The 14,782-nt window shown below is 41.1% G+C and overlaps 1 protein-coding gene across 1 annotated transcript; it reads right to left on the reverse strand.

Moving 5' to 3' along the window:
- Nucleotides 1-7,516: 7,516 nt before the first annotated feature.
- On the reverse strand, nucleotides 7,517-14,782 carry LOC131252756 (putative receptor protein kinase ZmPK1). Its single transcript, XM_058253432.1, has 2 exons — nucleotides 12,209-14,782; nucleotides 7,517-7,805 (listed from the first exon to the last, which is right to left on the reverse strand). The coding sequence occupies exons 1-2, from the start codon at nucleotides 14,646-14,648 to the stop codon at nucleotides 7,753-7,755; spliced, it is 2,493 nt and encodes an 830-aa protein (XP_058109415.1). The 5' UTR covers nucleotides 14,649-14,782; the 3' UTR covers nucleotides 7,517-7,752.

The following is a 14,782-nucleotide window of genomic DNA, read 5'->3' on the forward strand; positions in this document are numbered from 1 at the left end:
TGTCAGCCGGCCGGGTTCGCCCGGGCTAAGGTCACTCCCAAGGTGGGCCCACATTGTACGTCTTAAGCCCCAGCTCGGCCGAGGCTTGTGATACGCGGATTAGGTACTAACCCCTGCCCGGGCTGGGACTACGAGGGCCCGCTGTGACATATGAATTTATTAACACCGGCCGTCTATTTTAACGTACGTTTTGAGGATGTAAGTCCAAAAATGAGTCAGATCCAAGGATCAAGCGGACTTCTTCTTCTTCGTATAGATAGATATAAGATCTAATGGACAATTACTTGGAAGTACATTTTGAGCAACAGTCCTTCCTACCTGATAGAAAAGGATCGTCCTTCCTACCTGGTTGAAAAGGATCCCATGATCCTAAACCGGACTTACCTGAGATTGTAAATCCCAAGTGAAATGATTCGAACAAAAGAAGAAACTTTCTGCAACCAAGAAAATGGGGTTTCTAGGTGTTGCATCTCATTGAATTGTCGGAATATGATAATGACGCCCACTGTTGAAATCTTCTTATAGCCCTACCATGATATTTAATTTCCATCTACTTGCTCATAAGGTTATATAGACGTGGATGAAGGCAAAACACAAATATCGGCTTGATCCAAAACTTCTACAGCTACCAAGAAGTTTTTAATGGCAGCCATTTAATCTCCACTGTGTGGTCGACTTGTGCTTGGATCTGCCTCAATTTTGGGCTTGTATGCTAAAATTATATGGAAAGGTGGATGGACAGTGTTGATTAATCCATACATCATAGAAGGCACCTCATAGCCCCAGCCTGTTCCAAGCTCCAAACACGCTGGGTAGTACCTAATCCACGTCCTGGCCCAGGCTGTCAGCGGGCCGGTTCGGTCCGGGCCAAGTCACACTGAAGGCCTACATTGTAGGACTTAGCCCAAGCTCACCCAAGGCTTCTAAGGAGCCAAAATTGACGGACCCAAGCCCAGTCCTTTAACAAGAGTCCAGTCCGGGCCCAAAGCCATTTTCCACCTTTCAAGAGTTGAAGTAGTCATTTAGGATATGGTTAATTTCTTTAATTAACGTCTAATCTACATGAATGTTAATTTTTATTAATGATTATCTATCTAATCATATAAAAAAATGTTAATTAATATTAATGAGCTGTCTAACTTAAATTAACCATTAAATATTTATATTTATATATATATATATATATATATATATATGAAAGTTTTAAATATATCATTGGAAACCATAAATCAATAGGCTGGACTTGTGCTTGGCTGAGGGGCTTTTATGTACATACTAGTTCGACCTGGTCGATGAGTGAGCTTTAATTTTACTACCGAACTAGGCACTCATATCGTATATACTATCCCAAGTCCAAACCAAAGCCTGAGAACCCAACGAGCCACTTGGCCCATAGACAGACCCAGAATGGAAGGGGTGCAACTTTGGTAGGCCTCAACCTGACTCAGGTTTGGTTGGGATGCAGATGGGTCCAACTTGAGTTAACTCCTCTTGAGACAAGTTGGGCTTGGGTTGACACTGAACCATACCTTATCAGACCTGCCCTACCTATGGTCTTCAATGGGTGAGATGGTTGTGGTTGTGAGCTGGTCCAGACACGGATTTTGAGCAGGTACCAGGCCAATCCTCTTCAAAATATTAGCTAGGGCCAGCCCATTGCCATACCACCGTTGATTTTATTTATTTATTATTATTATTATTTTTAATCTCTTTCTTTAGAAAAATGCTGATACTCGAGAAGAAGGTGATGGATGATACACATAGACCTAAAAATGATTTGAAAATTGCATACATTGTATGTAAGTATTTCAAATTATGGGTCACATTTGACATGCATCGTGGTCCAAAAATTAGGATCACTTTATGATCTAACTATCAATTGGAGGACATCAATCGAAACGGTTAGATTAAAAATTAAATAAATAAATAAATAAAATAAAATGAAAAGAATCTATTGCCCTTATCTCAAGAAACAAGTGTCTACGAAGTAGATATTAAGACCGCTCATGCATTGAGACTGAATTAGCGATAATGGCATCCACAAATTGATCAGTTTGTACAATTTATGGGTGCCTGCGTATCAAGCGTGATACACTGCCAGAGTATCTCAAAACTCCCTTCCCTCCTTTTCTTCAAAATTCCTGCGCACGTGGATTTGGTACTACCCCCGCCTGTACCAATCTCGGGACAGGCTAGGGCTCTGAGGGCCAAACCTGATGTATGGATTTTATCCACACCGTCCAACCATTTTTACATATCATTTTAGTCTATAAGCTCAAAACATGAGGCAAGTCCAAGGTTCAAGTAGACCACATCACAGTAGCAGTGCTAATGACGATGACCGTTGAAACCTTACCAGGGCCCACCGTGATGTTTATTCACCATCCAACCTGTTCATAAGGTCATAAACGTCTCGATGAAGGAAAAACACAAATATCAGCTTGATCCAAAACTTCCGTACCTAAGAAGTTTTCAACGGTATCAGTTTAATCGCCACTGCGTGGTCCACTTGAGCGTTGGATCTGCCTTATTTGTCAACGTATGATCTAAAATGACATGGAAAAATGGATGGACGGTGTGGATAAAACTCATACATCATGGTAGCCCCTCAGAGGTCCAGCCTGTCCCTAGCTTGGTACAGGCAGGGGTAGTACCCAGACCGCGTCCATTTCCTGCTTAGGGCTATCAACGGGCCGGGCCTGGGTAGGTCTCGACCCGGATTTTGAATTGTTTCGGGCCGGGTCATTGAGCCGGGCCTATTCAAAATTTTAATTTTTCAGGCCCACCTTGACTGAACATTTCGTTTTACCATGTTGGTAGAGATGCTTGCTCTGCAGCTGATAAGCTAGCCAAGGTGGGTGTCTCTTGCTCATCTCTTTGTTCTAGGAATTCTTACCTCCTTTGGTTTTTCTTTTCTAAATATATTTTTGTAATCTTCTCAAAATAAATAAATAAACATACAAGTAATTAAAATGGTACCATCCTGACTTTGATCATTCGTTCCATAATGAATCAGTAGTTTGCAATTGAATTCCATTGAGCTTCCAAACACCCCCATGAAAAATTGTCATTGCTACATTATTTGGGTTTTAATGGATTCTACAGAGAAGTGAGAGGGATTGCTTCTTATTATCTGCAGTTGTTTTCTATAACTTAAACAGTCAGTGCTTGGGTGTGTAGATTAGCACTTCCTTCAGTGGATGGCTCATGAGATTGTCAAATAAATTTTCGTATCTAATCAGCTGGATATTGTGGTTGTTACCAACCTGAGTATTTGACAACATAAATAGGTGTGATACTTATCAAAGTGGGTTATTGGACAGTGAATTAACAACAAAAAGTTCTTTGGGATTTTATTGAATACGCATATTTGTGTCATTTATATTGATAAAAAAAATTTAAAAAAAAATTGTCCACAAAAATTGTCCACACACACACACACACAACACACACACACACACACAAACACACACACACACGTTCTTGGAGTTCCAAACTGGAGACATGCCAAACTATACGAATGGAATGGTACATTTCAGTTCATGACTTCTTTTAATGTCTGAGAGTTATGTTTTCCAAGTTGACAAGAATACCTTTTTTCTCTCTCAACCAAATGTCTGTATAATACTATCATTCTTCAATGTGATGTTGAATGATGATTGGTTGTTAGTTGCAATAGCAGCTGTTCTTGGTTACTGGATGCTGCTGTTTTATCTTTTTGCTATTAATGCAACTTGACATCCAATGGCCATAAAAAGGTATTCCAAAAATAGTGACAATGTCGAGTTAGAAGTGCATTCTAAGAAATGCTGTCATCATCATAAGCTTGTCGTAGGCTATTTGGGGCCAGCTTTAAGAATCTTGTTTAAGCAATAACTCTAAAGATTGCTTGGTGAAATTTTTGATGATTGGCTGGCCACTTGACAGAAAGCCTCCTTTACCTAGGTTGGGGACCGGCTGGTGCTATCATTGAAAGCATGCTTTGATACATCATCATCATCATCATCCTGTTCACAAATCCTGTTCAGCCATTCCACTCTGTATATCTTGGACATAAGCCACATCTGAATCACCATGTGTTTCTCTATTTCTCTATCTAACATACAACTGGTAAGAAATTTTCTCAAATTTCTCGTTGTATTTTTTATTTTTTTTTATTTTTTATTAATCAGCATTGGAAAAAAGAACTGGTTGTTCAAATAGAGAATTGAAAAATCCCCTCCGGTTTTGGTTTTCTTCAGTCAAATAACCAAATTTTCATAAAGTGGGTGTCACATGACGACAAAGGAAAATTTATTATCACTTGCCATTAAAAGAAAAAAAACACCGGCTGGCCTTGGAGGCACTTCGAGAATAGAGAGGCCTATGCTCTCAGAGAAGGGTTAGGAATTCTTGTTAAGGAGCACTCAGGTCTGGTTATTGTTGAAGGCAACTCTTTCAATGTGATTAAATGTGTGACCAAAAGTCAACCTGAGCCTTGGAGACTATCCTTTTCTGTTTGAGGTAATGTGTTGTCTTGCCTCAAGGCAAAAAATTCCTTTTGCCCGCATTGGCAGATAGGAGAACAAGTTGGTGGATGGGATTGCTAAAAGCCAAGACATTTCTTCCTAATATTGTAGTTGTGACCTTGTTTCCCCCATGATTTCTCTCTTTTCAGATAGCATTGGTGTTAGTCTTCAAAAAAAAAAAAAAAAAGTAGAACCTTTGGGGATATATTCTTTGGCAACATGCAGGACTTTGTTCAAGCAGCAATTGAGTTCTTTTCTATAGCTGCTGACTCTGAAAGTGAAACTGATTCTTTTCTTCTTCTTCTTCTTCTTCTTCATTTCATTCTTCTTCTTTTTTTACTTGCTTTGGGCTCTATGCAGGTCAAGATTCAAAAGGATAGCGATGTACAGTTGAAGATAATCGGGACTCGCATTGATGCAACATAAACCGTATGTCCTCTGGCCATTTCTTGTCTTTTGCTAAGTCCAAACATTACTTTCTTTGTATTAGGGCCTAAGTTCATAAACAAGAACCACACTTCTGACAATGGAGGCTTTTTTTGAAACCAATGAATATATTGTTTTTCAACTTATCAAAACATCCAGAAAGTCTTCATTTTTTTTCTGTGTGGCAACTAGGTGGGATGAGGCAGTTCATGCACTGTGGTTGTCTGACTCTATGGATGGCAGCAATCATTTGTATGGCATGTCAATTCTCTCCAATGTCCTCAGCTATATTCTTGCCATCAAGCATTTCTTTCAGGCACTGAGTTGGTTTTGGTGGCTAAAATGCCTTGAGGAATTGCCAGTGGATGGCATGAAGTTGCTACTTAAAAAAAAAAAAAAGAACATGCAATCTCATCCGTCAGGACCTTTCACGACCTTTCACGAGGAAAGAGAGAGAATAAGCACTTGTCTGATTGCTTATAAAAAATTTCTAATTAATGGCTAATGATTGGCATTTGGTAGCGAGGGTTGATGCAACCTGTGTAGAAGAGGGGATGAGAATATATCCTTCCAACTGCGGTCATTATGGCATCGACTCAAGTTTCCCTATTCTATTGTGATTCATATGGATGTTAGTGAGTTCTTGTTCAGAGTCGTGTGGTACTTTCTTCTACATGCAAAGGCCTTGACATAACATTCGACTTCTACTTCAGTTTCACAATTAATTCATCCTAACCCCAAATAAAGATTATCTATACTATGCATGGTGAGAGCAACTATTCAATATTTTTGCCCCCACAATTAGTTTCGTAGGGTAGAAAACTTTGAATATTGAAAGGACATGGGACATTTTAAATAAAGTCAGGGGTATTTTTTGGAACTGAAAAATGTGGCTGTTGTCCAAGTTCATATTCACCCGCAAAAAGCCTTTAAATGGCTTAAGAGTTTACCATTAACCACGTATTTGTCTTTTCAATCTTTTGATGTGAGTAGTGTGCTTGAACTTCTCCTTGTGTGTAGCCCACAGTGTAGTAGTAGCGAGACTAACAAAGGCTATCTGCGGCCCACTATGATGGAGTGAAATCCTTACCATATACCTGTTGCACAACTCATTTTAAGACATTAGCCCCAAAACAAGGCAAATCCAAAGCTCAAGTAGGCCACAACACAAGAAAACATGAAGATGGGTTGCCCAACACTGAAACCATGAGCGTGCTCCTCTCTCTCTCTTTCTACAATTTTCCTGTTGTTTTCTCCCCATTCCAATTTCTCCCACTTTCTCCCATCCTCTTTGTACATGCGTTGCACATGCCACTTCCTCCAGTTTTTATAAGGTGGGATCTCTCTATTGGACCATCTACCATTTAAATTTCAGCTTTCAAATGTGATGTCAAGATAGTATGTGTGATTAGCTTCAGATATGTTTTCTTTCTAGGAAAAAAAAGGAAAATAAAAGAGAAACATTTGTTACTTGGTTCGAATTTTATTGATTTCATGGCAAAGTTAATACATCAAGAATCCAATAATTTCCAAACTCTTGATTCTTTTATGACTTCTGTGGCGTGCAAGCTGTCAATTCCGCTTCAGCAGGTGTTTTGTCTTTCCTACTAGATGGTCATGTTTGTTTTGTCGTCATTTTCCATTATGGGAAAGACAAATGTAATTAAAAAGAAGAAGAAGAAGAAGAAGAAGAAGAAAATAGAGAAATCTCTCTTTCCCTATGGAGAGGGTTTCCATTTGAGGGTTCTTTTGTCTAAAATGCCCCGAAAGGCATCTAAACATACTAGCTAAAATGGCTGGTAATAATAATAATAATAATAGAAAAGAAAAGAAAAAACTACCGAGACTGAGCACAACTATTAATTTTTTTACCCAAATAGATGAAATGGAACGGTGGAACTGTGCCGATCTAAAAATTTCCAGCTGAAACATAAAGAGATTATGGCTGCTTGTAATGTCTAAAGGTATATTTACTAATTTAATTGAAACACTGAATTTCTATTTTTTTTAAAAAAATGCTTGCCGAAGGTTCTAACCACGCCGAATTTACTTCAACTCAAGAGTGGAAAACCTCGTCAAGCATTTGCATTTGTTTCCTTGTCAAACTCAACCTTTTAATTTGGTTAACCATTTCCTCTCATAAACTGTACATAATGTTTTGGTCCATTTTCGCAGTTCTGCATCGGTACCATAAAAGACAATTTCTTGGGAGTCATCACTGATCCGGGTGCAGCATCCGCTTAGCAGGAACCCGATGTATTGCATTGCAAGGTTTAGCATGCATCACATGTACGCCTTTCCTCATTTCCTGTGTTTTATAGTTTCAAATGCACCTGTTTCCATGTAAATACCTGACAGGTAAAACTATATCCCAAAAAGGATACCTTTCAAGGAAAAAAAAAATCCTGAAAAGGAATATCTGTTTTACGTCAAACTGTTGTAGCAGATACAGCACTCACAACTGTTGTTAGAATGGTTGGCGTGCAAATGAGATGATGCCCCATGACTACTTTGTTCTTCATGGGAGTGGGATTGCTGTGTTCTTCATTGGAAATTACTGTGTTATTTTACTGTATTTGTTGATCTGATGCGATCTTGTCTCATACATGTGTCTGTGTATGGAAGCCGAGCACATGCTTTTGGATATGATTTTTATTTATTTATTTATTTATTTTTCTTGGTACATGCAGTGAAACTCACAAGTTTCCATCAGGAAGATTGTGATTTTAGGTTGGAAGGAGGTTGGTGGGCGGCACTTGTTCTGTACATGGTTCTAAAACCTGGCCGCACTAATTGACTATGTGGCCTGGCCCCTGAATCAGTGTAGTCTTGTCGTCAAGTTGGCTACAAGTGGACCGGTTTTCTGCCTACCTGATGGATGGACCGACCTGGCTTTTGGGTCAGGGCATGTACAGTCAGACTTAAGTGAAGGACAGCCTAACATCATACTAGGACCGCCTAGATGTTCCAGCTTAGCACATGTAGTGGCATGTCGAAGGGTCGGAATCCAAATGCATGTGGAGGAATTAGCAGAACTCCTAGGGTGTCATTTGGATAGTTTGATTTGCCAATCCTGGGATTTTGCTGGATAATATTGGAGACGATCAGGACCTTGGGTATCCTAAGATTTCTATCATGTGCATAATTCAGTACTCCCCAAGGTCAATCCAAACTCAAATTGAGAATTACAATCACCTAATACAGAGATGTGTAGAGTGATCACCTAATTCAAGTTTGAGATGTACATGTGTGGTCCACCTGATAATTTGAGACAAGAAATCTAAGCAGTTTGATCTGCCTGATGGAGTGATGGGAAGGGAAAGGTTGAGCTTTGTAGGCCTCGCCGTAATTTGTGCATGGCATTTGAATTTCGCATATGGGGAATACCCTCCTAAACATGGGATGTCCCAAAAATCAGCCATATCCGAAACTCAGGTGGGCCACATCATCTAGAATAGTGCAAAATTATGCCTAAAACAACTAAAATCACTTCATGGGGCCCACCTGAGAAATGGAATGATGTGAAAGTTGGTGGAACCCCTCATTTAGGTCAGATACACAATTAATGGGTTGGATTCTAAACTATATATCGGTGGGTCCCACAAACAATCAGGAAGATTTTAATGGATTCATGTCGACTTTTAACCGTTCCTATGCTATGGCCCACCTAAGTTGTGGATCAGGCTAGATTTTGGGCTCTAGGCCTAATAGAGTGTGACATTGTCCAACTAGGTATGAGTCAACTTGGATGAGTCACATTGTCCACCTACGTCCATCTGCACACCATGTGGCAATGTGTCACACGTGGAAGATCCAATCCGTCGATCCAGTGAAGCCCATTCCAACCTAGACCTAACCTAAAGCGATCCAAGACCAAATGATATCAGTCAATCACCCAAAGCACATCCGATCTCGGTTCAGGACCTCATATAGTTCTAGAACAACCTGACAGGACCCAAACCTGACCCTCTTAGGCAGTCCAGGTAAGGGAACACCAGGACCGGACCCATCGACAGCCCTAGTTCACTGTCTAAAATAAGCTGGGTCCACCTTTCAGCGCCCAGAGTGTCATTTGATGGGGTTCTCTCCTCCTGTACAATCAGAGCCAGCCGATTGTTGGTCCGCAGAAAATGTGTAGGAATGTAGTGAACAGCTCACCTAGCAGCGATTGTTAGATGAAAATTTTGGTCTACATCACATTTGCGATGGACCAACAAGAATCAAATACTTGGCCCAGTGATATTAACGGTGATCTGGCCAATTATCATACAAGGGAGAATGCCCACGCAATGCAAGCACTGAATGTGCCCCACCATCTGGAACAAGAGCTCAAAATCTAGCCGTTCATCTGGCGGAATCTACCCTGAAGGAAGACAGGCCAGTCTCATCAGGTGGGCCACCCGTGTAAAATGAATGTGGAACGTATATTATCCCTTCCTAACTGTCCGTTTTCTAGCAGAAGCGTGGCCTCCCGGTTGAGTAGACTCGCCCGAATTTTGGGCTGAGCATCATACAGGTGTGAAGAACGGACTGGATAGTAAGTCATCATTCCTCTACTTCCTTTCCTTCAAAAAACCCACTCCCTCCAAAAAAAGGATCACCCCCCCCCCGCGATGTTCATACAAGATAGATGTTCATATTGATACATACACAGCAAGGAGTGTATTGCAGTACATTCCTCCCCAGATAATCAAATGGATTTTTTCTCTTTCTTTCTTTCTTTTTTTTTTTCCTTTCTTTTTTGTTGTGGAGAAAATGAAGGTATTACATCGTGTTGGAAGTGCATTGCATCAACCCATGCAATAAGTTCAAGACATGTTTTTGTTGGATATGAGCCTGTGGGGCCCACTTGTAGCCAACAACTAGTGGGTTAGTCCCACATAGTTTTCCTTTTGATCTCTCTGTTTCAAATTTTCTCTGAGAAATCTAAAATTGAATTTTAAATTCAAAGAGGATTGGGATATGAGAGAAATATGACATGATAGAGATAAGCCCTACCTTATCCAAACTCCTTCCATATCCTCTCTAATGAAGGTATTCCCCCATTAAAAACATTCTAATATAGACAGTTTCTAGAGAGAATAGTGAGGAGGAATTATATCCATTTGTCCATCAGACCCGCCACCAAACAATCTAAACTGCCAATAAGATTTGGGGGCCATCTTAACAATAAAATTAGATAGGTGATCATATCCTCTCTACTCATATAGTGATTAGGCAGACCATTGGACGTAGACTGTCTATTTTTGGCTGTGTGAGGGTCCCCAAGATCATGTAGATACCGTCAGATCTTACTGGCCCACTAATGCAGGGGCATTTTCACACCAGGCTCGAGTGGGGTGGCCTGAGGAATGCAGCGGCACACTCGGGGTGGGCGGCCCATGTGAGGTGGGTGGCTCGTGTAAGGCATCCCCCACACGTGTGAGGCGAAACCCATGTGATGTGAGGCCCATGAGGGGGGTTCAGCCGAGGACCTAACCCATGGGATGTGGGGCCTGGGCTATGAGATAAAGGGATTGATTCACCACGCTCCATCAGTTTGAGCTTTTAGAGCAAGTGGTTAATTGTCCTGCATCAAAGTAGTATCATAGTAGGAGGTCTCGTGTTCGATACCCCTCACCGGGGTGATTAATGGTTTGGGTTTTTTGGGTGATGATGGTGGGGGACTCATGATGTTGATCCATTCTCATTTATGATGGTTAGCATACTTCAAGCTTGCGTGGCTCCGGACCCTTTCAAACATGGGGAATTGACACACATGGCAGGTTTGGTGATGGACATGGCATCAAGATGAGTAAGGAGGGATATAGCTTATGGAATCGATAGGTTTTGTATGGTTTGGGTTTTTGAGGGGATGGTCTCTTTCAGGAGGGAAAGAGATTTGAGTCTATCGTCTGTGAATAGAATATTGTTCCCTGTGCAAACACAATTCCTTTTCAACTCATGCCTAAGAATCTAGGAATTACATTTGTCTTGTGGACAAGCATAGTTCTAAAGCTCACTCAACTCAGTGAGATTTCGAGTTGAGTCACTGAAGAGAGTGGGGTTTTGAAACCATGACCTCTGCTTTGAAGAGAAAGAATCTCCACCAGTGCACAACTCAGTTGTGTGTGCTTTTGCTATTTTATTTTATTTATCCAATACTACGTATTCGAAATATCTGTAATCTCTTGTATTAAATATCAAGTTGAGTCAAGTCAAGACTCGCCCGAGTCTTCAAATCGACCTGACCCAGCTGGAAATTGAATCAGGTCGAGTTTTTGGGTTATTAAACAACAGAGTGAAGAAGCTCTTGGAAGCTTGAAACTGAAGTTGGACTGGATAGCATTGAAGTAGGTGTATGCATTTATTTCCATGGATTAACTAAACAGTCTGAACTTGAATATGTTGAACAGTTTCATGTTTAACTGGTTCGATTATCAATGGTGATGGACTGGGATAAAGATTTAGGCTCTTGACACACAATCTGTCCTCTAGGCTCTCTAAATACAAAAAGAAATATATTTTTCTTGGTCAGTGAGAGAACTTGGTTGTTGCCTTCAGACTCATCAGTAGATCCTTAGGCTATCCAAGTTTCGTCATTCCGTCACAAAATTCATTTCCATGTCTGGGAATAGAGAAATTCTCATTCTTGCATGTTTGTTCTGTAAAAGGAGTTGATTTGATTGCCTTGATCAGGAGGACAAAGTTCCATATTTGAATGGGGAGATATGGTGGAGATTAAATGATTCCATGCCAACATCTATTAGAACTTGCAAGATCAAATTCACGGATCTACAAGCGGAGGATCTTATGCATAATAGCTATTTTTCTCTTATGAAGTATCAATGTAAGTTAGGCAGTTCCCTTGTACAAAGAGATTCAGTTGCATGCATTCAATTCAGTACATTTGCTGTAGGTGTAAAAAATCACTACTATGGAGATATGTTTCTAAATCACATTTATATAGAATAGAAATGCATATGTAATAAAGCAATCTATCACATACAAGTCAGCTTAGCCTGAGTTTCGAAACCTTCTCCAATCATCATCATCATCTAAGCCTTATCCTCACTAATTGTGGTGGGCAACATGAAACATGTTCGGCCATTCCACTCTATCAAGGGCCATAACATTAGTTAGACCATAGGTCAAGTCCAACGAAACTTTCTCCGATATGGTAAATATTAATAAGACGGGGTTTGGAAAGACATGATTTTTTTGGTGTAGAACATGTTATGGTCTTCTACAGCATTGAATGAATACATATCAAGTAGAGCTTTTGGATGACTTACTGTATTGTAGACTTTGTAGGAACGGACTTTTTGGTTCTTCTTCATAATTTAGGAGTGTTTGGACAATAATGTCCATGGTTGGTCTTCTGTTTCTTTCTTCCTCCACGCAAGAGATCCCCAGCTCCACCATCGTCGCCGCCTGCTTCCAATCGAACTGCCCGTTCAATCGGGAATCCACCAAATCTCCAACCCACGATTCTTTTCCTCTCTCGATCTTCTCCTTCGCAACCCTAACGAACCTCTTTAATTCCACCTCCTCTTCTTCCCCATCCACTACCCAATTCGAAAGCCGAATCCCCTTCACAATCTCAAGAAGCACAACACCGTAGCTATAAACATCAACCTTTGCAGTGATGGGTAGATTCAAAGCCCACTCTGGAGCCATGTACCCCATCGTTCCGCGGATCCGAGAGAAATTAGAACTGGACCCGCCTCTCTCAGACAGCTTCGCCAGTCCGAAATCTGCAATCTTGGGTTCGAAAACCGAGTCCAAAAGTATGTTTTCAGGCTTCACATCACAATGGATTACCCATTCGAGACACTCGTGGTGAAGATAGGCCAGACCTTTGGCGGTCCCTACAGCTATTTTGAATCTCTCCTTCCATCCGAGTGCACTAGCAGGACCAATGCTATTGTCATTAGAGAAGAGGTGCTTGTCCAATGATCCATTCTCGACAAATTCATAGACCAAGAGCCGGTGCACTCCCTCCGAACAATATCCCCACATTCTCACTAGATTCATGTGGTAAATTCTCCCTATTGTGTTCATTTCTGCCCAAAACTCCTCTCCTCCTTGAATCACATCTCCCAATTTCTTCACTGCCACCACTCTCTCATCATCCAAAACTCCCTTATAAACTGATCCAGAAGCTCCCCTACCTAGCTCTTCCTTGAACTTCTTCGTCGCCTTCTTCAGCTCTCTGTACGTAAACCTTCTGAACTGATTATATATCATTTGGTACCCATCCTCTACCGAAGTCGGTGTTCCATGCTTCCTGAAAAGATACCACCACCCTGATGCAATAAAGAAAATCTCGATTGCACCAATGGCCGAAACAAACCAATAGAAATAAACATATTTCATGTCTCGGCTGCGATTATACATATCCGAAGAACCCAACTTCACTTCTGCTCTGCTATATTCACAAACCAGCTCAGATTCTTTGGTCTCAGAGGATTCCAAGGTTAAGTTCTTAGGTAGTTTTAAATACATGCTGCCTGGGAAGGCTGGTGACCTATACCCATTGAAAAGTGCGCTTTTGGGGTAGCAGACCCCAGTGCCCGTTAACCTGTACCCGAAAGCATCACAAGAGCAATCATTTAAGCAGATCTGCCGGCAAGCTTCTATCGATATGTTCTCTTTGTAGTCGAAATCATACCCATAGAAATCTATCTGTGGAAGCTTTACAAATAGTACATGCTGGGGGTCGCAGATTCGGTTGAATTTTGGTCTGCAACCTTGGTTCCAATCACTTGGGTCTTTCATTTCATAGCCTGGTGGACATGAACATGTCGGTGCTGGCGTATAAATGCAAATCCCATTTCTACCACACAGCCCATGCACATTACACTGCTGTGAAAGAGCCACCCATGAAATCCCCCATGACCCAATCGACCCATTCAAACTATATAGTCTGAGATTTCCATCGTAATCCAGTGTTAGTCTCCTTCTAATCCCAAGACCCATATCGGAAGCATTGAATTTCAATTTATCGCTCGATGTGAACCTACCCATTGCATCAAGAACGGCATATCTGCTACTATTGTAGTTTGTTCTATCATTGCCAAACACGCCATTGTCAGGATTCGGCCAATACACACTGGAAATCTCAGGCCCATCATACATCAATCTCAGAACATTATCGTTATCGAAAAATAAACTGAAAAAGCCTGAAGAGAAAATTCCTCTCCCTCTTGTAGATATAATTCTCTTGACTTTGGTAATGGGCTGTGAAGGGAGAAGAGTATCAGTTGGATAATCAAAGCTCTGCCACAAGATATTACCATTTGGGTCTTTTAGAACAAGATTTCCACTGTTCAAAAGCTCAGCTTTAGCGACGGCGGTAGAGCTGGTGTTGGTGTTCCAGACAGTCGAGCCATCAACGTCGGTTAGCACCATGTTGCCGCCACGGTTGAGTGAAATTCTCGAGCCCTGCCCGTTGACGGGGCGATCTCGGTTCGCCATCCAAACGACAGTTTTTTCAGCTGCATTTGAAAACCAAATTGAGAAACAGTAGGCGTTTGTGCCCACCTTGTAAAACCCACATGTGAATGAGTTGTCTGAGGAGATTAGGATGTCTGATTCATCCTCTACTGAGAGGGAAGATCCTCTGTCCAAAGAGCTTTTTGGTGTTGAAGATAGAGAAGAAGATAGAGAAGAGATGAGAAGAGAGAGAAGAAGGGTAGGAAGGATTGAAGAGGTAAGAGATTGGTTTCTCATGTTTGGAGAGAGAATTGAAGTTTCAGAAAATCGGTCTTCTGTTTTTTGTAGATGCTGTTCTGTTGCTTGAGAAAGCAGGCACTGTATGAAGGGGAAGAAAGTACCTCCAATGCCGGTAGATTCCCGGCTTTCAT

The sequence above is a fragment of the Magnolia sinica genome, chromosome 8 (genome assembly GCF_029962835.1).
Source record: "Magnolia sinica isolate HGM2019 chromosome 8, MsV1, whole genome shotgun sequence".
NCBI lineage: Eukaryota > Viridiplantae > Streptophyta > Magnoliopsida > Magnoliales > Magnoliaceae > Magnolia > Magnolia sinica.